General features: G+C 52.9%; 1 protein-coding gene across 4 annotated transcripts in view; it reads right to left on the bottom strand.

The window, feature by feature from the left end:
* Grk5 (G protein-coupled receptor kinase 5) overlaps positions 1–25,146 on the bottom strand; it is a 189,747-nt gene that overhangs the window by 52,640 nt on the left and 111,961 nt on the right. For 3 of the 4 annotated variants that reach the window (XM_015498319.2, XM_048791296.1, XM_048791298.1), the window contains one exon: positions 6,926–7,038. The exons of the other annotated variant lie outside the window; for it this stretch is intronic. In XM_015498319.2, the coding sequence (XP_015353805.1) occupies positions 6,926–7,038 (113 nt within the window). Of the gene's footprint in view, positions 1–6,925; positions 7,039–25,146 lie in introns of those variants that run through there. 4 annotated transcript variants of the gene reach the window in all.

Genomic DNA, 25,146 nt, shown 5'->3' with positions numbered 1-25,146 from the left:
GGGCTTTAAGCTTCCTTAGAGTGGACTGGCTGTCCCCTCATGGTAGTCATGGCAGGAAACATGGTGGTCAGCTGTTGCCAGGAGCCCGTTTAGATCTTCCTTACCAGAGGACTCCCCTCAAGCCTGTCAGTACCAGAGAAAGGACCTGTTGGCCCAGTTTGGCTCGGTCTTCTCCAACCCACTGTAGTTTGGCGTGATGTCACTTCTAGGACAGCCACATAATTTGGGACTAGGGGTCTCAGGTCTGAGAGGCCACACAGGAGGCTGGACAAGGCTAAAGACTTCCACTGGATGACCCATTTTCTCAAGATGACCCTGTACCAGGATCTGGCTTTACTAACAGTTCTGAGAGTCTCTATGTGAATCTAAGGAATTCTCTCTCCTCTGAGCCTCTCCCTTTGGGAGGATCAAAGCAATGATAGAAAAGACAGACAAATACTGGACGTGGCCCCTAAGTAAGAACCAGAGTCCGCAGTTCCCCTGGCACGACAGGGCAGATCACTTGAAATAATGCTGCAGATAACCCAGTTCACCAAAAGCCAGGTGACAGCTGCTGGTGGCCTGTGATCAATGAATGGCTTGGAAGGCTACTTACCATTTCCTGATGGGAGATTTCATTTATTGTAACCTCATAACTGTAGCCCCAGCCTCCCAAATGGCCCTCAGTGACCCTGACCTCCTGCCACCCATGCTCTGGAGGAGACACTTTAAGACCCACGGGGTCTGATGAGTGTGACCTGGGGGAATGGCTGTGGAAGCTGAAACGACGGGCCATGGACGACGTCGCCCCCTAACTGTGCTCTGTTCCCTTGGATGGCTTACTCTGCAGAGAGCCAGCCATGGTGTAAGGACCCCGTGCAATCCCACGGAGAGGGCCACCAGGGGAAGAGCAGAGGCCTCCTGCCCACAGCCAGCACCTACTTGCCAGTCCACGTGAGCGAGCCAGAGAGCAGATCCTCCAGTTGCGGTCGAGCCACCTGATGCTACCCTTCAAGAGTCCTCGAGCCAAGAGCACCGGGCTAACCATCCCCATCTTCCTGAACCACCAAAACCGTGGGATAATAAATTGCTGTTGCGTTTTGAGCCGCTGCAATGTGATAACTAACACTCGACAGGTATTCCAACTCATAGCTGTTGTTTACTTCATTTAAAATGATTCATCATTTATTTATTTTTCCATTTTTCATTTAACCAGAAAGTTAAGCCCTGTGAGGTCAAGAACCCGTTCACTGTGCAGCCTCCAATGGGGACAGAGCTTGGCCCAGGGGAGACACCTGATGAGTTGTGCCAAGTGAATCCGGCTCAGTATCCGCCAATCCTCCCTCGCCTCCTAAGAGACCTGAGAACTTCAGGTCACACTCAAGTGTGAGGACAGGAGGGTTTCAAATGAGCCAATATGTGGTCAAGATCCCAGAGAGCAGGTCAGAGAGCAGACCCTCCATCTCGAACACACCCAGGCAAGACCCTCTTGGCCCATGGGTTTACATTAGCCCGAGTCCCTCTCCTGCTGATCAGGGGCCAAACCCTCTTTGCCATCCAGAGATTGTTCCCTCCGCTTCTCTGTGGGGGGAAATGGAAGCCCTTTGAGGCCCAGAAGCAGGCTGAACTCCCTGCAGCCTCCAGAAAGAGGCCCTAACCATTCTGCTCCCGGAAAGCCACCTAGACCTCGTGTACAAATGGCCACAGCCTTCTGCTTGACTTGAGAAAAGTAGCCATTGAGATGGGGCAGGGGAGAGCCCATGATGGGAGCTACGTCAGAGCCCGAGGATGGGTTAGTCTTAATCGGCTCCACTTGGGGGACATTCAAGAGTCCCCCAAGTGAGGTAGGAATGGTGCGGCTGGCACTGGCTGAGCCCAGGAGCGCCGGGGTGGTACCGCAGCACACCAAGGGCACTGGTGCCCCCTCCCTCCTCTGAGCTCCAGGCAGGATGGAAGAAAAAACGGATTTCAGACAAGAAGTCATGCCAGCCCTGGAAAACTCAATAAAGTCTTCGTGCGTAAAAGGAGCGTCCAAAGGCCGGTCATTTGACGTCAAGTCAGGCGATGAAATGACCTCGCTATTTCCCAGGGACACAGAGAAAAGTGCAGAGGGGACAATCAGCAGCGACTTGGTTGAGAGGTATGCAAAGGGCGCTCGATGCCTTAACGCGGGAGCCAGACGCACATTTCCTTTCCAACAAATGGCTCTTGGTACTGGCCCAGTGACGGGGAAGACGACACCGCCAGGATGAAGGGGCATCCTTGGTATTTTATATTTCCCTTCTCCACCGACTGTGAGCGGCTAGCAGAACACGCGGCTGGAAAATTCCAACCTCACCCGCTCTGCCTCATCAACTCTCCAGACAGGTCCCAGAGCTGCCGCCGCCCCGACTTCCCAGATGGGGAGCGGCCCTTGGGCCAGCGTCAGTCCCTGGCCTGCACTGCCTGTCCATCTCCAGGGTGAGTTCAGCGGCCGGGGCCGGACAGTCCCAGGTTTCTGTTCCCGACGCAGACCTTCCTCGCCAGCTCCAGGCTTGGACACCCCTCTCCCCTGAACACCCCCCTGCGAGGGCTCTTCAGCAGGGCACCGAGGAAGCTCGGCAGAGAGCGAAGCTTCTGTTCTTGCCCCCAGCGTGGTCTTCCCCCAGCCTGTCCTTACTGCAGTCTGTCCTTAATCTTTCCTTACAGGCCACTCGGGTCAGAACAGTGAACTTGTCCTCTCATCCCCAATCCTTCAGGAATACTGGGAATTCTGCCTTCAAAATACGTCCCCAGTCCAACCACTTCCATGCTGGCTCGGCCACCATTCACTCTCACCTGCGTTGCTACAACAGCCTCCTGGCAACTGGCCTTGGTCCCACTTCTGCCCCCAAAGCCTGTTTCCATTGTGGAAAACAGGGATCCTTTAAGCATCCAAGTCAGGTGCACAGCATGCTGCTTTGTTGAAGACCCTCTGTGACTCCTCATGTGACTCAGAGTAAAAGCCACAGTTCAGCAAAGGCCCAAGCTTAGACAATCCATGCCTTTCCCACTCACCTCCTGTACCCTTGCCCCCGATGCTCCAGCCACGGACACTCTTATCTGCAGGCCTTTTCACGGGCTGTTCCCTGCCTGCAATGCCCTTCCACCCCATGCCAGCTCTTCCGACTCCTTCTCGTCTTCAGCCAAATGTTGCCTACTGAATAATACAACCAGGCCCCGTGCCCACACTCCCAACCCCGTCACCTGCTCTCATCTATCACTTTCCAACATGCTCTATCATTGGCTTATCATGTCCAGCCTGCCCCTTCCTGGCTAGAACATCAACGACACAAAGGCAGAGAGCTTGGTCCATTTTATTCACCGATTTATCCCAAGGACTGGAACCAGTCTGCAGAGAGCACTTTTGCTGAATGAATAAGAGGCTAAGAAAGTGGTGAGGAGCCTGGTCCTGGGGCTTCTTGTCCTGCCAAGTGAAGGCCTTGAATGGCCCCATGTTCTGTGACCCCCCAAAAAGGAAACTGAGACCAAGAGCTGTCCAGGGTTCGCCAGGCCTCTTGGGCTGTGAAGAAGCCAGGTAGCTGTGAGATGGGCCATGCAGGAACCCTAGATGCATTCTTGGCCAGCAGTCCCCTAGTGTGATATCCACAAAAACCCTCACAGAGATGAAGGCTAACAGCTCTCAAACAACGCAGACAACCCAATGTCCTCCTGACCCCTCCACTGGGGCAGGACTGAGGACAGAGTCAGAGGCTTGCCTTTCCAGACTTTGGCTCTTGTTTGAAGAAACCCAATCTGGGGAGACCACTGCATCACTGGACAGACCCATTGGGGGCTGAGGTTCACTTTGCAGGAGGGTCCTGGTGGGTCCCACTTAACAAGGAGCTACTCCACCACAGACTTAGAAATCCACTGGCCTCAGGGCGGCCTGGTGTGGAGGAAAGGACTCAGGGCTGGATTCTCTGCCCCTTAGTCTGTGACTCTGGGCAAGTCACCAGATCCCACTAGGCTGAAGTCCTAACTTTTGGTCAACCACCTATTGGGTACAGTGTATGAACTCAGGGACCCTGGGTCACATATGAGCCCCAAGAGATTTCTGGCTACTTCCAGAGACAAGCACACAAGCGGAGTGCTCCACAGCTCGGCTCACTGAGTGTGCTCTGAGCAGCACGACCTTGTGTGAACACTCTGAGCACCGGCAACATGATCACACCACCCCACCACACCCCCACCTGCAGATGGAGACACGAGGCACAGTGGCTAACCCCCACCCCTGGTCCCCCGAGAGCTGGTGGTGGGCAGTGTGGCCCTGGCCATCTCGGGAGCCTGCACTCTCCACTGTTCCCCACTCTACCAGCGTGGCGGGAGAGCATGGCGCCGATGTGTGCTGCAGGTTGGCGCCCAGAGCAGGGGTGGGAGAGAGCAGTGGGGAAAGCCCTGGGAGCAGGGTACAGAGGATAAGCAGGCATGTGCCAGGCAGGAGGATCCTGGGGAGGCATCTCAGGCAGGAGGAGGGTTGATGCAGCTCAGGCCAAGAGGCTCACAGTAGACTGCAAGACGGAGCTCAGGTCAGGCCAGAACCAGAGGTCACAGAGACTCCAATGGAGGCTGTGGGTGAAGGGTGGGCAAGAGCCCAGTGGCAGCAGCTCTACTGAGTCATCCTCAAGACCCGGGCATCATCCTGGAGGTCAGTGCTTCCCAACTCAGACACACATTAAAGTCCTGGGAGATTTGAAAATGCCAATCTCTGCTAGAAACTATGGTCAAGCTAGTGGTAATAAGCACCATGCTGGGTCTCCAAGTACTGTCTTCCAGGAAAGGGGACGAGGATCTTCGTTGAACCAATGGTCTGTGGTACGAGAAGAGCCCAGAAGACTGCTGAGCCAGACGGCAAGGAGCTGCCAAGGACTCAGAAGCCCACCTGGGGGGCTCCCGCTGGCCAACCACGTGGGCAGGAAGGATCAGGAAGGATAAGGATGATGGTGCGTTGAAGCTCATCCAACATGTGGAGAGCCGTTGGTCAAACTCCCAATCCTCCCATCAGAGGACTCGAGGGAGCCCAGCTGGGATCTTAAAAACATAAATGCAGGAAAAGAATCAAGCGTCACTGGGTAACCAAACAGCCTTCAAAGGAAGCGCTCCAGTTAGCCAGTGGACAAGAAATGATGGAATTAAAATTCTGCCACTTTGCAACCCCTTGTTAATCAACAGATTTATTTATTTTATTTTAAAAAAATTTTTTTTAGTTGTAGTTGGACACAATAACTTTATTTATTTTTATGTGGTGCTGAGGATCAAACCCAGTACCTCGCACATGCTAGGTAAGCTCTCTACCACTGAGCCACAACCCTGGCCCTGCAACACCTCACAAAGGAAAACACAGACGTTAGTCGGTTCCCAACGGAAGGACACAAAGACATTTACAAAGTCAGTTGCACATGCACATCCCGAAAAGGGAAACTGAATCTGATCAAGTTCCTAGATCCAACTAAGCAATTTACAAGAAATACTGAGAAACTTATTAAATGACTCAGGGGAGGGGGGGGCTCTGGAGGAACAGAAACCCATCACGGTGGGAGGCCGTTACTGGGGAGACTGGAGACAGTCAGGAAAAAGACTGCCAGTCACGGCGTGTGGGGCCTACCCCGATGGTGTCCCCCAACAGTTAAAACACAATTTTATAAGATGCACAAGAAAGTCGGGATTTGACCACTAATGTCTGATGACGTTGGCGATGCATACTGAAAGGCTCACAGGCAAAATAACAGCGTATCTGAGACCTGCTACAAGGTGCCGCCGAGGGGAGGGTGGAGGTGGGGCACAAATTGGCCCTGAGCGCATCGCTGTGGAAGTGGGGTGAAGGGCACATTCGGCTGGCTTTTACTTTTTATAGCTTGAAATTTTCCATAATAAAAAGTTATAAAAACACTAAGCCCCACCCCCAGAGATCCAAATTCATTAGTCTGGGCTTCAGCTCTGGCGCTGGTACCTTTTAAGACTGCCCGGTGCTCCGACCCTCAGCTGGGGTTCAGGACTGTCGTGATCACTCATGCTGGACGCTCCAGAGCCTGCACTAGGACAGGGCGAGCTGGGGGAGGGAACTGGCCTGGAGGTCAGGAGCCAAGCACAGGGTCCTTGACCGTGGGGAAGGGGGAGGGAGGGGGGTCCCAGACAGCGCTAACAGTTTGGGTGACTGGGGTGCTGCCTCAGGGCTGCCTATAGGATTCTGGTGGAGATGTCCAGTGGGCAGTTTGGCCTGTGGGTCTAGAGAGCCACATGAAGACCCTGAAGTGACACACAAACTGGGGTCACTCCCAAGATGGAGACGGGGAGGGGACAGCTGCAGCCAGGGACAGCATGAGGGCAGACTTGGGCCCTGCCCCTAGGAGGGGGTACCAGGTGACTCATTCCTCGCCTCCCACCCCTCTCCTGCCTCAGCCAGAGACCCACAGGGCAAGTGGCTCAGCCAAGGGGCCAGCCTTCTGGATAAGGGCTGTGACATTTCCACCCCCTGCCCTTAAAGCACCGCAGATCGAGGCATTTGTTAAACAAATAGGTGACGGCAGCTGAAGCCAGACAACATGAGGCTGGCCACCTGAGTCTGGGTGCCGAGCCATAGCGCTCACCCGGGGACCTGGGCTGGAGCCAAGAGGAAGCCCAGAGCCCAGGGGCTTACACTCTGTGGGGAAGCTGACCCAAGCCAGTGACCAAAGCCTTCAGCCTCGCCTTTGTCAAAGGCTCTCGGTGGGGGAAGGGCCCAGAGTCCCTGCGCTACTCCAGGGGTGTTGGGGAATGGCCCAGCTTCCCGGTTTCTTAAGCAGTGGAGTTTATTCTTGGACCTTCTAAACCATGAGCTCTCTCTCTCTCTCTCTCTCTCTCTCTCTCTCTCTCTCTCAGCGAAAAAAAAAAAAAAAAATGATCTCTGATCACAGAGGACACAGGGGTCCCCCCAGGGGCAGGGACTTACCACCGAGTCCAGGAACTGAATGTAGCACTCCAGCCCAGGCCTGGTTTCGCAGAACTGCCGGAAAAGCAGCCTCCCGATGGGCTGCCTGTCACACAGGCCGCAGTAATCTCTGTCTGGAGGCAAGAAGGAGAGTGATGAGGCCAGGCAGGCCGCCCCTCACCCCACCTTCATCTCCAGCCCCAGCCCCATGGAGCAAGGTGACCACGAACTCTGTGGACCCAGAGGGACAAAGTCAGGGCAGAGAAAGGTGCCAGTCACCACCCAGCTCCCATCCACCTTCCCAATAACCGGATTTCTGCATGGAGATGCCAATGGTTCTGGAGACTATAGCTCGGTCCCCTGGTTGGCCAATCAGCTAACACAGGCCCTGATTCTGGCAACTGGGTAAGGTGACAGACATGTGACAATCTGCAGACTGTGTGGGAAACCAGGGCAGGGAAGCTCTGGTGCTCTGAACCTGAGTGCGGGGGAGAGTGGGGCCAGGGCTGCTGCGGTGCACTGACACCTTAGAGGAAGCTGCTGAGGAAGAGGCTGACCTCTGGAAGAGCCAGGAAAATGACAGTAGCAGACTTGGTCCCCTGGTGATGTTACACACCTCTAGATCAAACTGTGCCTGCAGCCCAAACCACATCTGAAAAGCTTATTTATAAGGCAACATATTTTCTTTGTTTAGGGCAGTTTGAAAAAATTTCAAATTACTCCTAATTCAAAGCATCCTAGTGGACACAGTAAAAAAAAAAAAAAGAAAGAAAAGAAAAGAAAAAGAAAGAAAGAAAAGAAAAAAATAATTTTACCCAATTGGAACAAAGCCCACTCTCAGAATCCTTCGAATTATGAAAACCCTGCATTTCTAGCAAAGGAGCTAGAGGCATGGAGACAGGAAGTCAGCTGCTCTCAGTCATTCAGTAGCCAAGAGGGTTCTGAAGAGGAAATAGAGCAAAACTCTCGGCTGCAAGACCCTAGACTGGAGTGCTAGTTATAATCTGCTATGTTACTTCTAACAACTCACTCAACCTCTCTGGGTGATTTTCCTCTTCTGAAAACCAAAATCACATGTTTGGAGTTGGGACAGGGTCCTTTCTGTCTCTTCCTGCAGTGTCACTAAGACTTTTTCAAGAAGTTTTCCCTGGCCAGAAAGATGCTCACAGCACTTACTAAGACCTGCTGCCTCAGACCCTCCCAAGCCCTAAACAATGGGCCTTCAAATTTGACATAGCTTTAGGAGAGCCACTGGTGGGAAGGAAGGACTACATCCTTGCTGGGTGTTAGAGGAACTGGTCAGCATCCCTAAGAAAGGGTTTCTCTGGAGACAGAGGCCCAGGACAAGAGCTGGACACCACCATGGTGCCAGCTTGCTTTCACTCTCAGAGTCTGCTCACAGGACACGGAGCTATTACTGCTGGTAGGGAGGGGGGATCCTGTGGGGGCCAGGTGCAGGCCCTGGAGCTCCGTCACCAGGGTTCGAGTCCCAGTCCCACCACTCAACTGACTCTACACTTGCCCCTACCCACCCTCCCCGTCCTCATCTGCAGGCTGGGTAGAGTAATAGTACCCGTCTCCTGGGACTGTCATGGGGATTGAATACGACAATGTCCAGCAAGTCCTCAGACAGAGCCTGGCACACAGAAAATGCTCAATAAACCCCACCCATTATCATCCTGGATGTGGGGTGCTTTTCGTCTGTTCTATCTCCCTTTTTTTTTTTTTTTGGTAAAGGAGCATTTTCTGCCCAAGTCTGAACAAACGCCACCAATGTCTTCTGGTTCCAGAGGAACTGATGCCTTCAAGCCTTGGAAGATGGACATGTGACTCAAGCTCAATCAGAGTCCTCGTTCCTCCAACTGTGAGAGGGTCAAGGATGAGCACATGATCAACACCAGCCAATCAGAGTCTTCATCCTCCCAATCACAATGACAAGATCAAGGATGACCTGGAGACTCAGCCATAGCCAATCAGAGGCCCCTAGAGTGACAGACCCTGAGGGAGAAACTGAGTGGGTCCTGGAGTCCTTGCAGGGCTTTTGCCAGAACTTCCCGGAGCTGGTCAGATTGTCCTTTCCAGCAGGCAGCGAGAACCCATGGAGACTGAAGGAGCAGGGCAACCGCTGAGCAGAGAGGAGACCTGGAGGCAGCCCTGCCTGAGGCCAGCCCTGGGCAGTGGGTCGTGTACTGATAGGGATGCTGCCTCAGCCAGCGGCAGCAGGGTCTCTCTCTTGGAATGGAAAGAGCAGTGACCGGGCACATGCTTGTCCTTCATGGGTAAACTGCCTGCGGGCAGGGACCATGTGTAGGAACTTGCAGGTTCTGAGTATCGTAGGCAGAAAAGGGAACTCGACAGTCACATTCTCTCAAGTGGATGCTTTGATCAACAGGGGTGAGCCACTTGCCAAGTGCCCCGCCCCTGCCCCGCTGCCCCTGGCCCTTCTCCAGTAGCTTGGTGGCTCAAACTAGTGTTGGACTACTGCCTCAACTCTGCCCTTCAACCATGGGCCCAGGCGCCACGCTCCAAGCACAGATGGTTCACAAATAGCCACTCCAGCGAGCATTTAGCCTTGTCGCCTGCCAGGTTCTCCTGGGGGCGGGGAGGGGGACTGCTGCTGCAAAGGGCAGCAGGGGTGTGTGTGGGCGAGCAGACAAGATCCCAAGTGACAGTTTTAAAATGTCACGTTAGATGAGTGTCATTGTCAGCCACAGGAGGGAACCTGGTCACGGTGGCCTGTGACAGGTCTGCAGCCTGCACTTGTTAGCATGAGGCCCTGCAGCACAGCCTGCCTTCCCACCGCCTCCCACTGCACCCGATCCCCCAATGGGAGGAAAACAAGCCTTCACGGCCTTTGGCAGTAAGGAGCTTTCCCAGCACAAACACGGAACCAAAGTCAACTGCTCTGGACCAATGTCAGTTTTATTCTATTAGGGGGGAGAGCACAGGACCTCATGTGTAATTGAGCAAGCTGACCCCTCGCCCCATTTCCAAAAGCAATGGTGAGATTTCCCGAAGCATGTTGTGATTCCTTCCGAGTTCATCTAACACAAGTCTTCCCTCTCCATATGGCGTTGGCCGTCAGTATAGAAACAAGGCTGTCATAAACTTGCACAGTAAACACCATGTGATCCCCACACAAGCTGTCAGCAATGGTTCTGTGCCTCTCCAGCAGCACGGGGCATCCCAGGCAGGAAAGCCACGTACCGGAAGCCCAGGAAGGAATAAAAGGATTAGTAATCATCTTTTAAAAAATGTTTTAGTTATAGATGGACATAATATTTTTTTTTAGTTTGTTTATTTATCTTTTATGTGGTGCTGAGGATCGAATCTAGTTCCTCAATTGCGCTAGGCAAGTGTTCTACCACCGAGCCACAACCCTAGCCCAGTAGTCATCTTTTCGGAGTTGGTATTTTTCCCTTCTCAGTCTTAAAGATAAATGGGTTTTCCTTCTCCATCCTTCCTCTTCTCCTGATCCTTCTTCCCCACCTCCTCCTCATTCTCCTTCTGTTAATGTACTGGGAACTGAATGCAGGGGTGCTTTACCACTCCGCTGCATCCCCCGCCCTTGCTTTTGTGAGAGTTGCCCAGGCTGTCCTCGAAATTGTGATCCTCCTGCCTCAGCCTCCAGAGTCACTGGCATTACAGGCTGCATCACTATGTGTGGCACACGGGCTCGTCTTCCTAGGAAGCACCCACAACAGCACCAAATCCAAGTACAATGTTTGCAGTTGAAGTAGATGCACCCCGGGAGAGACAGTGTTTGGGAATGATCAAGGTGATGGAGGGGGCACCAAAAATAAGTTCTTGGTGTGGCAACAGCAAACCTGACAGCCAGGTCACTTCTGGAAAGTCAGAAGCATGTGGAGCTCTACAGCACGTTCCTGGGGGAGACCCTGTCTGATCTGCCTTAGCAGGAACTGGCCATGCTCTGAAATCCAGGCTGCAAGGGGCTGACCACCACCCTGCTCCCAGGTGTGGCTACAGGGCTGCAGAGCACAGGCCCAGAAAAACAGAAGCCATTGTCTCCCAATCTCTCTCAGGAGGGGAGAACCTGGGGTGCTGTCCACACAGGCACTGAGTGCTGCATACTCACTGTACACACACACACACACACACACACACACACACACCACAGGCTCTGCTAGAACATAGAAATCCTGCTGTCGGCCATGTACCTCATTGGTGTTCCCTCTAAGCCAGAAAGAAGCTGTCCTATAGGAGGGAGCACCAGGTTCTCTGCCTCAAGTATCCACAAATCATTCTTTGTTCTTTTGGGCCCTTAATTCATTCAACTCTCATCCCAGGTCTCTTGCTTATCAATATAGAAGTTTCCTTTAATTTTAAGGTTCTCTTCTTGAACTCAGGGGTAGGGCTTGAACAGTGCAGGGTGCCACCAAGTAGACCTTCCAGAGTGGCTTAAGGAAAATGCAGAGAAAGTGGTAGATGTCTTGGGGTTGGGAGGTGAGGCATGAAGGCAGGCATCAGCAAGCCGTGTTGAGGGAGGGGTCAGCAAATTACTGTCCTTGGCAACAAGACTAACCACATGCAACGCAGGGCCCGGCCAGGTCACTTCCTTCTCTGCTTTTCCCAGGTACAGTATGATGCTGGCCACACTGCCAACCAACAGAGGGCGCAACGAGACCAGGGGCCCTACCCTGGTTGCCTCACCTGGCAATGGGGGGCGGAGGGGGTTCTCCCAATCTGTTCTCTCAGTAGGCTGCTGACCTCAGGCGATTGCCAAGGATGGTCTCAGCCCTGCTGGGGGTTCTGTGTCACCTAAGAGTCCTCGGTTTCTTCATCTATAACACAGGGGAGTTCGAGTAACAATCTCTAAGCCCCTTCACACCCTGGAGAGCTTCTTGGGTGCTAACTTCATAAGGGCAAGTGATTGAAGGGATTTGGGTCAAATTGCCACGAGGAGCTGAATGACTCTGAATTGACTGGGACTGTCCTGTGCCCCGGGGGTGTCTACGGTATGGCTGGTCTCTACCCACTTGTTATCATAGTAACTCCCAGCCGTGAAAACCAAAGATGGCTGCACATTGCCCAAATTGCCCCTTTAGACCTGCTGCAAAGGTCACCTTTGGAGCTCAGCTTTAACCAGGATCCCAAAGCTCTGCTTCTGTCCAGCCCCCTGGGGATTCCTGGTTCCATGGCAAGGTCAGCAAAAATTCCTAGTGGTAAACCTGTTAGCCTTTAGAGGCCTTATGGTCTCTGTCACAACTACTGCAATGAAAGCCTTCATGACAAAACGTAAATTGTCTATGGGCATGGCCGTGTTCAATAAAACTTTATTTACAAAAGCAGATGCAGAGCCACATTGGGCTTACATGCTGATCTCTGCCTCTCCTGGGCCCTTGGACCCCTGGTCCTTCACAAGGTAATGCTAACCCAGTTGCTCTGATTCAGTCTTTCTCCTTCCTAGGGCCAGGGAACCCCTGCTGCCTTGAAGGAGCAGGGAGGAGCTTCTGAGGGTCGAAGTCCATGTTGCCTGAGGCTGTGGTCAACCACAAAGGAAACCAGGACTGAAGTCAGAAAGCCCAGGTTCAAGTCAGGTGGAGCCCAGGCCCTTCAAAGTCAAGGGACCTCTGGAAAGAACCCAAATGTCCAACCATTGGCGAATGGAAAAACAAAGGGTGGCATTGATACAATGGAATACCACTCACTGGTTAGAAAACGTGAATCATGGATACACACAATGCGGGTGAATCCCAGAAACAGCACGCAAGTCAAAGAAGAGACACAAACTGGTAGGTTCCATTCATCAGAAATTCTAGAAAAGGCAAACCTGTAGTGACAGAACTCAGACCAGTGGCTACAAGGGACAGGATAAGGACGGGCACAAGGGAACAGAGGCATAAAGGAACTTCTTGGGGTGATAAAAATGTTTTGGGGGTGACTGCGGTGGTTATATGGCTGTACATATTTTTCAAAAGTAATTTAACTGTATGGTTAAAGTTGGTGAATTCTACTATAGGTAAGTAACAGTACTTTGACAGAGCGGACCAATGGGAAAGAAAGAAAATGGAAGTCGTGTCCCCTGAATTCTGAGCTGGGTTCCCCCACTACAGGAGAGAATCCTGTGTACTCTTCTAGAGCAGCACTGCCCCAGGGAGGGCCGCGTCAGCGTCACCGGGAGTCACTGGAGAAGCAGGGCTGGGGTCCTTTAGACCTGCTGCACTGCGTCCACGGGTGGGACCCGCAGTTTGGTTCAGCACGCCCTGGGGTGCAAAGCAGTGCTTTCCCAACTCTGCGGGAAAGGACCAAGTTTCCGACGTTTCCAGTTCATCATGAATTGTCATTTCTGTAACTCACACGGCACACACCTTCCAGGTGAGCCTAAAACCTGCTGGATAAGACGAGTCTCGTGATCACACCCCTGGGCGCCACAGCCAGTCAGGGGGCTGGAGCGCGACTAAGCGGCTCTCTGAGACCAGGAGAGGCAGTGCTGATCTGGAAACACAGGTTGGTTTTGTCTCCTGTTCCTTTCTTAGGAGAGTCACTCCTCCTAACATGGTAATCTTTGGGTGAAGGCAACCCCAACCTCAGAGAGGTACAGGACCCAGGTCTGTCCCTGACCTTTTATTAACACTCTGAGGAAACCCAGGTTTTCTTCCTCTGAGGTCTTAAACTCTTAGGGCCACATATCCTGGAGGGGCTGGTACCTATCTTATGGTCATGTGGGCAGAACCTGCTAGAGAATGAAGAGGAGCAGGGTCCCAGTGATGTCTGAGGCCTGGAAACAGCCATTCCTGAAGTCAGAGAGCCACCCTTGGACTTTTCACCTAGATAAGCCAACAGATTTCGTTTTATCCTTAAGCTAGTTTGATTGGGGTTTCAGTCACTTGGAACCAAAGTGTGAATAATAAGGTCTCTGACCTTAGGAGACCAAAATGACAACCTACAGGCCTTGCACACAGTGAAGGGCTCCACTAGAGGCCCCACGGCCTGCCCCAGCAGCACTCTCAAGGAATTCTTATCCTCTGCCTCCACCGTGAAGCTGGATCCGGGTGGAATTTCTGGAAGGTGTGTGATCACAGCTGATTAGTAGGACATCTCAGAAACACCAAACACCAAGCACTCCCACCCTCCCAGCCTGGAGGTAGCTGAGGCCTCCCCCACCCCACCAGCTGGCACAGGCTGGGTTCTGAATCCCAGCTCTGCTTGGGCTCAGAGGTTCTCAGCTGGGGGCAATCTGGGCAATGTGCAGCCACCTTTGGTTTCACGGCTGGGGTTACTATGATAACAAGTGGGTAGAGACCAGCCATACGGTAGACACCCTAGTGCACAGGACAGAATCATTCAGCTCCACGGGCAACCTGCCACCACTGAGAGGGGGGAGCCCGGGTTGCTGCACAGCCTGGGGCAACCTCCTCCTCTGGCCCAGTTGCCCCCCGCCAGCCCGGGCTGGAGGACGTGTGAGGGCGCTACAAGCTCTGCCATTAGCGGCCCCTTGGAGAGCTGACTCCTCTCTACAAGGCTCAAAAATGATGGCTTTTATTTCTCTGAAGATTCAAAAGGATAATGGGATGTAAAAATGAAAAGGGGCTCCCACCAGCACTGAAGGGCAGAGTCCCCCACTGTCCCTGACCACTAGACTCCAGGTTCTGGGAGGCAGGGCAGGGCTCTGCTGGCCTTCTCTGCCTTGCATCGAGTATCCCCCCACCCCAGCCAAGAAGCCGCATGTGTCCCAAACAGCACATGCCTGAGGTTAAGATCTCACAACCCAGGCAATTCCTTCAAGACCCAGAGCCCCCAGTAGACTCAGAAGCAGGAATGATATTGACAGTGAAGATAAATAAATGCTGTCATTGTTTTCATTCTTTTCCAGTGACACGGAATGGGAACATACTTTCTTAATTAAGAGTCTGTGGTATGTGTCACTTGGAGGGCAACCAGAGCTTCCCACCAGAAGGGGCAGCATGGCTTCCCTCGGGTGGCCACAAGCCCCCAGCACAGCCCCACCGCCCACTGAGGCTCTCCAGAGCGGGCCTAAAGAGCAGCCCAGGCTGGCCACGTGGGGAGGGTGACCATGACTGAGACCTGCCTGCAACTGTGCTCACCATCGCCCCATGCACTCCTTGAACTTGGGCCAATGAAAACCTACGTTCCATTTCAGAAATAAGAGCACGGACGAGATGCGGCTTCCTGAGGAAATGGAAATGCTAACACCGGAGCCCTTGGAAGTGAAACCACATGTTTATGGTAAAAGGGGAGGGGTTCCAAAGTGACCCCTGCGGCCATCTCTTGACCAACTGGAAGCCTCTTTCGTTTTATTTTATTTCACTTCGTTTCTCTAAAACACCAGGTGACTGTGGGGGGTGTTCCTGAAGGATCCCAAGGCAATGCAGGGGGATGTGGGTAGCCGGGGCCAGCCCACAGCGTCCACGCCGCCACATGCCAGGCTGAAACAATATGCAGAAAGGAAGACGTGCAATCAGCCCCTTCTTAAAAATCCCTGCCAGAGCTGGAAAAAACAACTGGGTGTTTGGTCTGAGGAAAAAGCTCTGTGACGTTCAAAAGGCGAGATAGCATCGTGGACATGGGCAATTCCTCACCAGCCGCCTCTTGGAAGGCACAGGAGAGGAAAAGGGAAACATTTGGTATTTGGTTAGCAACAGCTGAGTGGGTTCCGATTACTTTAAGAAAGATGTTTTTATGTGAATAAAAAATGACATATGGCACGTTACACACACACACCCAAACCAAACCCCATCTTCCTGTCTGCCTCTTGTCCCCTCATTCTGGTCTCTAGTTTGACTGAATGTCTTGGGCTTGTCACATATTTCTTTCTGCTGCATCCAAACATAAAGCCCACGTCTTACAAGGCTGGTGGCACCTGGACACGCCGCATGTCAAAACCACGGAGCTGAAGGGAGGCTGAGCCTGGCTGCTAGGCAGCAGGCTTGGGGGAGAAGGCGCTGCCGTGGGTCTGGGGAAGGCAGAGGAGGGGTGGGCTGCGGGGGCTAGCGGGGCCCAGGCCAGCGGCCTCTCTGATGAGGCTCCAGGACTCTGGCTTGATCTGTGCAGTCAAAGAGGTGTCCTCAGAGTCTGGGGAGAAGCTGGAGGTGTGACATCACCACGGGCCCTATGCAGCAAAAGGGACCCCAGAGTCAGGCAGTGACCATTCCCGTGTCTTTGTGTTTGTGCATGTGGTACTGGGGCTTGAGCCCAGTAGCGCTCTACCACTGAACTCCATCCCCAGCCCCTTTTATTTTTTGAGACAGGGTCTTGCCCAGTTGCCCAGGATGGCCTGGAACTTGTGATCCTCCCATCTCATTGGGATTATCAGGCATGGTTACTGCCCCTGGCTCCTCTCCCTTATTTTGAATGGGGGATGGGATGAAGAATCTGGCAAGTGAGTGGAGGAGCAGTGTAGGGCAGATGGCGGGAACGGCCACGGCCATGTGGCAGGTGGGTCCAGGTATAGCACAGGCCACAGCTGGAACAGGCCTGGCACACTGGGGAGACCTGGGGACAATCGGAACCCAAGTTCCAGGCCCAGATCTCTACTTGACATTGCTAAATGAGAGATCTGAAGCCTGGGCTCTCACCCAAAGCCTGGTGCCCTTGGCAGCAAACCTCGACCCTGCACCAACAGCAAGAGGACTGACAGCCCAGGGCAGAAAAGGCCCCTGGGCCATCGGGGTTTGTTCTTTAAATGCTGGGGAAAGAGGAAGCACACCGGTGCATGACCTGTGCTGGCTTCTATTTTTGTGGATGTTGAAACTTTTTCAAACCAGAGAAAGCAACTGTTTTAAAAAGGACAGCTGCAGAATCACTGGAGAGCCTGGAAAGCAGAGGACTGTGACCATCGGATATCCTGCTGGGTGTAGGGACTGGGCACGTGTGGGTGCTCGGGTCTCTGTGTTTTGCCCTGCATGGCCTAACCGAAATCTTCCAGAGGTCTAGGGCCGCCTGCCGCATGGCAGGCGCCTGGGACAGTCTGGGCTGAAGGCGACTGCTGCCCTCTGCTCAGTGGCCCAAGCCTGTCCTTGTGTACACCCTGCTCTCACCATCCCAGGGACACCATCTGCTCAGGAGGACATTCTTCCTATAGCCTCTTTTCTCCTTGAACATGGATTTGTGTGCAGATGTGGGCCATTTTAGAAACTGTAGCTCCCAAGTGGTGCCCAGATCAATTGCACCAACCTTGGGGAAGGCATCTGTGAACTTTCATCCTTCCCAGGTGATCCGGCAATGCATCACTGTGGGGTCTAATTCACCACTGTGTCCACACCTGGAACAGCACCTCGCCCAAGCAGGAGTGCAGTTATACATGAAGAATGAAGAATGAACAAAAGAACAAATGAATCAATGGGATGGGGCTGGGGGAAGCCAGATGCCTCCAAATCTCAGGCCCACGTTCCCTTGACATTCTCTTCTGATCAGTTTGCCAGAAAGAAGATCTCCTAAAGCACTAGTTGATGTAGGGTTGCGCCTTATGTAGCTTCTGTTCAAGGGCAGCGCGGGGCCCCCGCGGCTCATGGGGCTTCAGATGCCTGGGCCGAGGAGGCTGAGCAGGGCTGTCTACTGCACTTGGAGCTGCAACACGGTGAGCCCAGGGCCCTCAGGACCCCCAGAGCGAGGTGACCTGAAACTGGACCTTGCCGGCTCCCTGCTTTCTGAAAACCACAGCAGGCCTGGGGCTGGGCCAGGGCACGAGAAGTTGCCTCTAGCTCTACCTCTGACCTGGTGTGACCCTGGCCACTGCTCACTCCCTGGGGTCCTGCTTTCTCCCTTTATAAAATGAGGCTGACAAACAAGGGGAGCTTAAAAGTGGCCACTTCCTAGTTTGATGGATCCAGGGTGAGGTTGTGAGCTGGTGGGACTGGAGACATCAGAACCCCAAGAAGAGTCTGTCACTTCTGGGGTCTTTAAGCCCACCCAGCTGCCTCCCTCTTGCACCTCCAGCATTTCCCACAAGCCTGGGCACAGAGGGGCCTGGCAGAGTCTGCTGGGAAGCCTGGAGGTGGTACTGCCCCTTTCCATGCCTTGGTCTCCCTTCAAGCATTTCAAGTGACCCTCACATGACGAGGTGCTGGCTGCAGGGAACAGAACAGGAGGGGAGGGCTCAGAGGCAGGGCCCACCTTGCCTTCCAGGGCCGGCCTGGCTTCACCTGGAGCTATGAGCTAATAGAGCACAAGCCACAGGAGGGCGGGGCCAGGAAGTGGAGGGCAAGCCAGGGCCAAGGCAAATAGCAGCTTCTACGCAGACCTGGCTGTCCTGCCCAGACCTGGCTGTCCTGCCCAGCCCTGACGAGGTGGCCCCGTTTCTTCCTGGGCCACTGGCCAGGACCTAGGGAGGCTCACAGCTGTGTGGGCCAAAAGCAGCCGAGACGTGAAGGCCTGGGAAGGTGGGGGCAGTGAGTGTCTCCCAAAAGTCCCGAGGTCTCAAGATCCCAAGCCCCCAGCCACCGGCTCTTGACGCAAATCCCACACAGGACTCGGCCAAGCTTAGCTGCACACTCCGGGAAGGCACTTTACCTCAGAGTGTCCCTGTTCTTGCTCAACGCTATGCCAAGAAGCCACTCTCATTCTGAAACCAAGCCTGTCTTTTGAGACACTTCCCTTGGCCCTCATTCTTGGGATGCAGAGGACGGGGTGTTTGAGACTGTTATTCTGTGCTTAGAGTCGTCTCTAAGATAAGCCTCCAGTAACCCCAGCCGGCCCCAGGACCACACCCAGATTGCTGTTCCCTGGAGCAGAGTACAGTGGGTTCGGCCTGCTGGAACCCAACTTGGGTCTTTGGTGATTAAACATCAAACTACGTCAACTCCTTCCATCTTGGTTTAGCCTGGTCTTAGTGTCATGAGGGGGTGGGGTTGCTAATGAGGGAAAAGGGGCACATTCCCAGGCACACAAAGCTACCTACTGCCCATGTTCCACACAAGCTGGGAGGCGAGGCCCGGGGCTCTAGGGGAGCTAGCATGGATTTTTAAACATGGCTTTTTATGGAGTTTGGCAGAAAGAGCTTTTTACAGACAGGTTCTGGACCAGACAGTGGCCTTCCACTCTGCCACCTGGTAATCATAATAACACCCAAAGAGCAGCTAGCATGACCGGGGGCTTGCTGTATGCCAGGCACCGTGATGGGCATCACACGTCTTGTCTCAGGCTCACAACTGCCCTACACACAGGCACCAGCCCATATTCTAGATGCTTGAAAATGAGGCCTGGGAAGTGGAGCTGGCAAGAGGCAGTGCTGGAGGTGAATCTCAGCTCCTGCTGACAGCAGAACAACTGCTCTTCATCCCTCAGCTTCTAGGGTTCCACAGCAGACGAGGACCTGGGAGCACAGGAGGCGGATGACATCACACAATGGCTCCACGGAGAAGAAGGGGCAGTCCTGTAACCTGGGTGTCCCGATGGCCTAAGGGTCCTTCTGTTCCCTGGTCTGGGCTGCTCCGCCTTCTGAGTCCAGAGGCTCCAGCCTCCAAGAGATAAGGCCTAGAAAAGTGTGGCCACCCAGGGCTAGCTGTCAACTGGGCACGGCCCTGCCCGGGTGGAGCCAGCCAGGAGAATGGCTCAGACGCCCCTCTGCCCAAGCCCTGTAGCCCTGCAGACATGGGTTCTGCACACACACAGCTGATGTGCCGCCTCCTGTCTCTGCTGCTGTCCCAAGAGTTAGCTTTGCCTCTAAACTAAGCTGTAAATTCTCTCTCCACCACCCCCTGCACCTCCCCTGTGGAGCCTGGGGCAGTCTAGACACTTATGAGATCACCAATAAAAATACGATTGATTAAAGCAGGAGCGCCCATGAGAAAAGTTATTCACCAGGATCCTGTTTACACTCCTTTTGTCCAAACAAATCTGTTGCTCCTTTAAGGGAGAGTCTCAAAGTCTCCGGTGTCCAGGAGTAAATGCTTGGCTTTAACAGGGTGTTAGAGTTGCGTTTCATAGCACATTCCTGTGCTGGGACCTACATGGAGGCGAGTCCTGAAGCCAACAGGACAGGAGCCCAAACGGGGCCGGCCCTGCGGTGCAGCAGGCAGGGACCAGGCCGTCTTGTTCCCAGGCGTCCTGGCACCCAGCACAGAGCCAAGCACGATAACATTTGACCAGCAAGTGAAGGGAGAGATTAACGACCCAACCCATCAGGGGCTAGCTGATGGCTGTATTCTAACATGCATTTACCAAATTTCTCCCTGGGCTGAAATAGGTTATGGTCTGCCTCACAGGAAATGGAGCCCTTTGATGTGAATAGTGAGTGGCTAAAGGCAAGTCATTTATTAAAATTTAAAGATCCCTACTCAACAGTCCCACCCAGGCCTGGCACAGAGACCCTTACCAAGGCCTTTCCAAATGCCCTCCTGAGACCTGGCATTTTGAATACCATGAAGCATCGCTGCGCTCCAGCCTGAAGGCCTGTGATCAGTACCACACAGGTGTCTCGTATAAATCTTCCAGGGCTTTCTCTGCATGGAGCCAAGTAGACGCTTTTAATCATCAAGAAGAAAGAAAGCAAAATGCCTCATGGATTTTCATTTTTATCTAAGTAAAAGAGCACAATCAATTTGTCAGCACACAGCACGACTTCTTGCCAAACACCACTTATTTTAAACTAAAGCTTTCTCAGCTGCACGCATATGGAACAGACACATCCCAAATCCCAAACACACGCTTTTCTTTGCTTCTTTCTTTTTGAGAGTCTGCGTATCTCATAGCTGTCTAGACCCCTTAAGCTCCGTGGCAGCCCGAGCGTGGCTCCCTCCTCTTCACTCTGCCTGCGAGATCTGGAACAGGCACTTTGACGTATATTTAGCAGATGCAAATCCCAAGAGGCACCCTCCCTGGTTACTTAGCACAAGGCAGATAACTGGGAAAAAGAAAAACCAAATGATCGGGCGATCAAAGAATACGATGGTGGTGGAGTCCCCCTTTCTAACTGGTCTAAAAATGTAACCCATAATAGCTGTTTGTTTTAAATTATTCCCTGCCAAGAACAATGTTCAGATGATTGAAAAATTCCAAACTGGAAGCTCCAATCCTTACTTATTTTTCCTTCTGAGCACCTGCACGAAGGGGAGGGTGGCTCAGAAAATGTACTCTCAGGGACAGGCAACCCGTCTCCTCATTTTCAGCTGGCCACCTGGAAGCCTTCCAAAGATGCCCTGACAGGGGCCTGGGTTCTCGAAAGCACATGGAGTGACTGCACCTTGTGCTCCATGAGCCAGGATCAGCTAATGTAGGCACTGCACTCAGCAGAGGGCAGGCAGGGACCCCTCCTTGAAGGCAGGATCCTCAGTTGGGACCAGCAGCTGAGAAACCTGGACCCATATTTGGCTATAACCAAATGGGGAAGGTGCACCCATGGCTCAAGCAGCCACCACCAGGAGACAAAATGCTCTGACCATCCAGCTCCTCCCAAAGGTCACTTGTAACTGAATTTCCATTCTGGAAGCACAGTGCAAATATGTTGATCTAAAGTCAGGGTTGAGCCGGGGGAGCCACCCAGAAGGGGAGCCCTGCAGACTCGGCTGCCTTCCAGGTTTGCTCAGTTCTTTTAGCTGGGGATGCATCTCCCCCTCCCTCCTTTAAGATCAATTAACTGAACACCTGCTTTGTGCCCTGCACAATTCTAGGCCCAGAGGATCAGGTTATCAGCAGAAAAACCCACCACTTTGCCCAGGGAAGTAGTCAAGCTCTGAACTTCTCCCTGAGGCCGACCTAGAACCCTGCAGGGAGGAACCGGGAGGGAGGGAGGGATGTAGAGCTGTCTACAGCCCACCTAGACCCAGCCCAGTTCCACCTCTGGGATGGAAAACAGTGGCTGCACCGTCATGCTTTTAATAGTAATAGCTTTCCTGGTGGACATGGAACCACTCATAATAAACACTTATTTCCCTGTCACCTCTACAGCTAAGTGTAGCTCAGTGACCAGGTTTTGACTAGAGAAATGTGAGCAGAAATAATGGGCCCACTGGGCACAGTGGCACACAGCTGTAATTCCAGTGGCTCAGGAGGCTGAGGCAGGAGGATCGCAAGTTCAAAGCCAGCCTCAGCAATAGCAAGGTGCTAAGCAACTCAGTGAGACAAATAAAATACAAAAATTGGGCTGGGATGTGGCTCAGTGGGTGAGTGCCCCTGAGTTCAACCCCCAGTACCCCTCTCCGCAAAAAGAAATAATGGGTCCACATTAGTTAGTTCCAGGTTATGTCCTTAAAGGGAAAGAATGTGTGCCCCTTCCTTCCTTTTCCCCCTCCCCAGAGAATAGATGCAGACAGGCTAGGGCCATCTTGGACCATGACAATGAGGGCAACAGCCTCAGGCCAGGAGGAGACTAGGAACTGAATGACCATGTAGATAGTTTCCATAACAGCCATAAACCCCAAACCATACTTTCCTTAAGGAAGAAATAATCTACCTCATTGAAACAAGTTCTAGTGTGGGTATTTGTTACAGCAGCTCAACCGACACTCTGCCTGACCCAACCATGCACTAGCTGTATGACCACCTCAGAGACATACTTTTCCTAAAATAGATATAATAATAAAATGACCTACTTTTTATGTACAGTGCCTGGCACAGAGTAGATCCTCAGTAAATACTTATTTATCTGCTATGATTCAAGGAGTCGCCACAGGACATTCTTGCATAAATCCCCTATATCTACCCTCTTCACTTGCCAACCAGGAAGAGCTTAAGCACAGGCTGCCCCTGAGGGTTAACTGGAAATGAATATTCACCCACTGATGTCTCACATACTAACTCTGGATGGTTTGAGATGTTCCTTTGCCTGGAGCAGGAGACCCAGGTATCAAACCCAGTGAACCCCCAAGGCTTCCCTCAGTCTGCCCTTGGGTGCATAATAGGGTACCAGGGGTCACTGGCTCCTCTGGCAGACCCTGCACCTGAGCAAATAGAGGATCATTTCCCTGGTGGAATTAAGGTCTCTAAATCCCAAAAAGCAGGCATTCAGTTCTCAAGATGGTGACCCGAGATGCGGAGAATGTTTCCTCCCTGTGGAATGCTAGTCTTCCTTCCCTGGGGTATTCTGGGTCATCGACACTGGAGAACATTTCACTAAGAGTTACAGTTTAGATGCTAGAAGGTTCTGAAGTCAACAGAACGGTTTCTGTGGTATACTACATAAAATAAACACCCTGGTTCCAGGAATTCAAGGCAACAGGTTAGGAATCACATTTATTTTCCCAAGATGTGAGAGTTGTGCAAGACTGCTCATTCTGGCCGCCTGAGGTCATTCAGACACAAGTGTCCTGGGTTCCTCAAGGGCACAGGCTGCCAAGGCATGCCAAGGACCTGAGACCATAGTGACTTTGCTCACGGGGATGGAAAGGCTGGCATTGTGTGGGCACGCAAGGGCACAGACACCCAGGTGGAGTCTGATCCCAGGCTGGGGCTTTATTTACACAGTTAAACTCCAGATTGTCACAGGGCTACTAACGGCTTCCTAAGACCTAACATTTATTTTCTTTAAATATTGACGATTTCTTCTTAAAGTATCATGTCCTCCAATGAGTATAGAGCACAAAGTGAACCTGCAGCTGGTGCCCAGGTTTCCGAGGGCAAGGCCACCATTCAGTTTAGAATCCCTAAATGGGCCCTGAACCAAAACTCCTTGCCTTTCCTTGGAGGCACTCGACACAGGTGTCCTATGAACCCTGCTTGGCTGATTGCTTGATTACCTCCGCCCACTTCAACCTAGGACTGGGGTGGAGCAGGGCCTGTCTTGTTCATGGCAACATTTCCTAGTACCAAGAGCAAGGCATGGCACATGGAAAGTCTCAAGAATGGCTGGATGGATTGGTAGATGAATGCGTGGATGGATAGATAGGTGGATGGGTGGATGGGTAGATAAATGGATGGATGTGAGGGCAGATGGGTGGGCAGTGGTCAGCACCTGCTGAATGAGAGGATGGTTTCAATCATGATGAAGAAGATGAGGTCTCCCATGTGGGCAGCTAGATACGTGTAGGTATCCACTCATGCCCATTCACTGCCCCCAGATTCTCATCTGCCATGAGCCACAAACCCCTCTCCATGCTGTCAGCCCCAAAACAGGGTAGAGAGCATTGCCCAGTCCTGCCAGACAGAAGACCAGGACAAGTCTTCATGTGTCCCAGGGTAGCTGGGATTAGATGCAGGATTTGGGGGCTCCCAAAGATACACCTTTGGAGACTGGAACCCACATGTCCAGGAGGCCCTCCAAGAGACTTCTGCTGTCCCCGAGTTACCCTTGGGAATCAGAGGGAGGGAAGGACAGCAACTCGCACCTCCCTCAAGAGGAAACCACTGTTCCCACCAAAGAAGCAGTTGGGGCTGCAGTCCCAGGAACACATAGGAACCTCCCTCAGGCAGGAAGGAGACTTGTTCCCAGGGCTCCCAGCTTTCCCCACAGGGCCTGGGAACAGAGCATGACACAGAACACCAGGGCTCAGGCGCAGAGGAGAAGATAAGGGCATGGGAGGTGGGAGGGCAATAGTGCATCTCCTCTTAGCTCCAAGTGCTTTACTATGGAGATGCAAGAGGGGTGCTTTCCCACTCAGGCCACAGCCTAAATTCTGAGAAGTGACCATCAGAGTCCTACCAGGGGCCTGACAGAGAAGACAGAGGCAAGCTCTGCACCCAAGAAATGGTCATGAGCTCACAGACTCTGCTTTGAGGCAGGGCCTGACCCTGTGGCCTCCACAGAGGAAACATGGGAACAGGAAGTGCTCCCGAGAGTCCAGTCCCTCAGCCTCCCTCAGCCTCCCTCAGCATTCCTGCCAGCCTACGTGACCAGGTAGCCACAGTAACATCACCCAGGACCTGAATCTGCTCTGGAACCCTTGTGGGACTTGCTGCATGAACCCACACCTCTGACCTGGGAACGTCACCCTCATTCCAGAAACAGATACTGAAGAAATTTAAATATTCTAAACTTTGCAGTACACATTCCCTTCACAGCCATATCCAGTGTGTGAGAAGAGGGGACAGACACTAGATGAGAAAGGCAAGTGGATTTATACCAAGGGCTGCCATAGGAGATGCTGTCCCCACTTTGCTATCCCCCCAGAGCTAGGCCTCAGTGGCCAAGGCTGGCTGCCATAGGCAGTGGGCCCACTCTGCAGATGCCCCTGCTGAGGGACCCTGCCCCCACCCCTGGGTGCTCAGTTCAATCTGCCCTTGGCTGCCCAGCTTGGATTCCACGGTCCTCCATATTCAAGACTTGGAAATGCTACCAGGTCAGCTGCATCAACCTGGCTCCTTGCTAGCCCAAGCTGGAACTGGAGGGT

This window comes from Marmota marmota, unplaced genomic scaffold (assembly GCF_001458135.2).
Source record: "Marmota marmota marmota unplaced genomic scaffold, marMar, whole genome shotgun sequence".
Taxonomy (NCBI): domain Eukaryota; kingdom Metazoa; phylum Chordata; class Mammalia; order Rodentia; family Sciuridae; genus Marmota; species Marmota marmota.
Note: the sequence above shows the minus strand (reverse complement) of the source record. Positions and strands in the feature narration are given on the sequence as shown.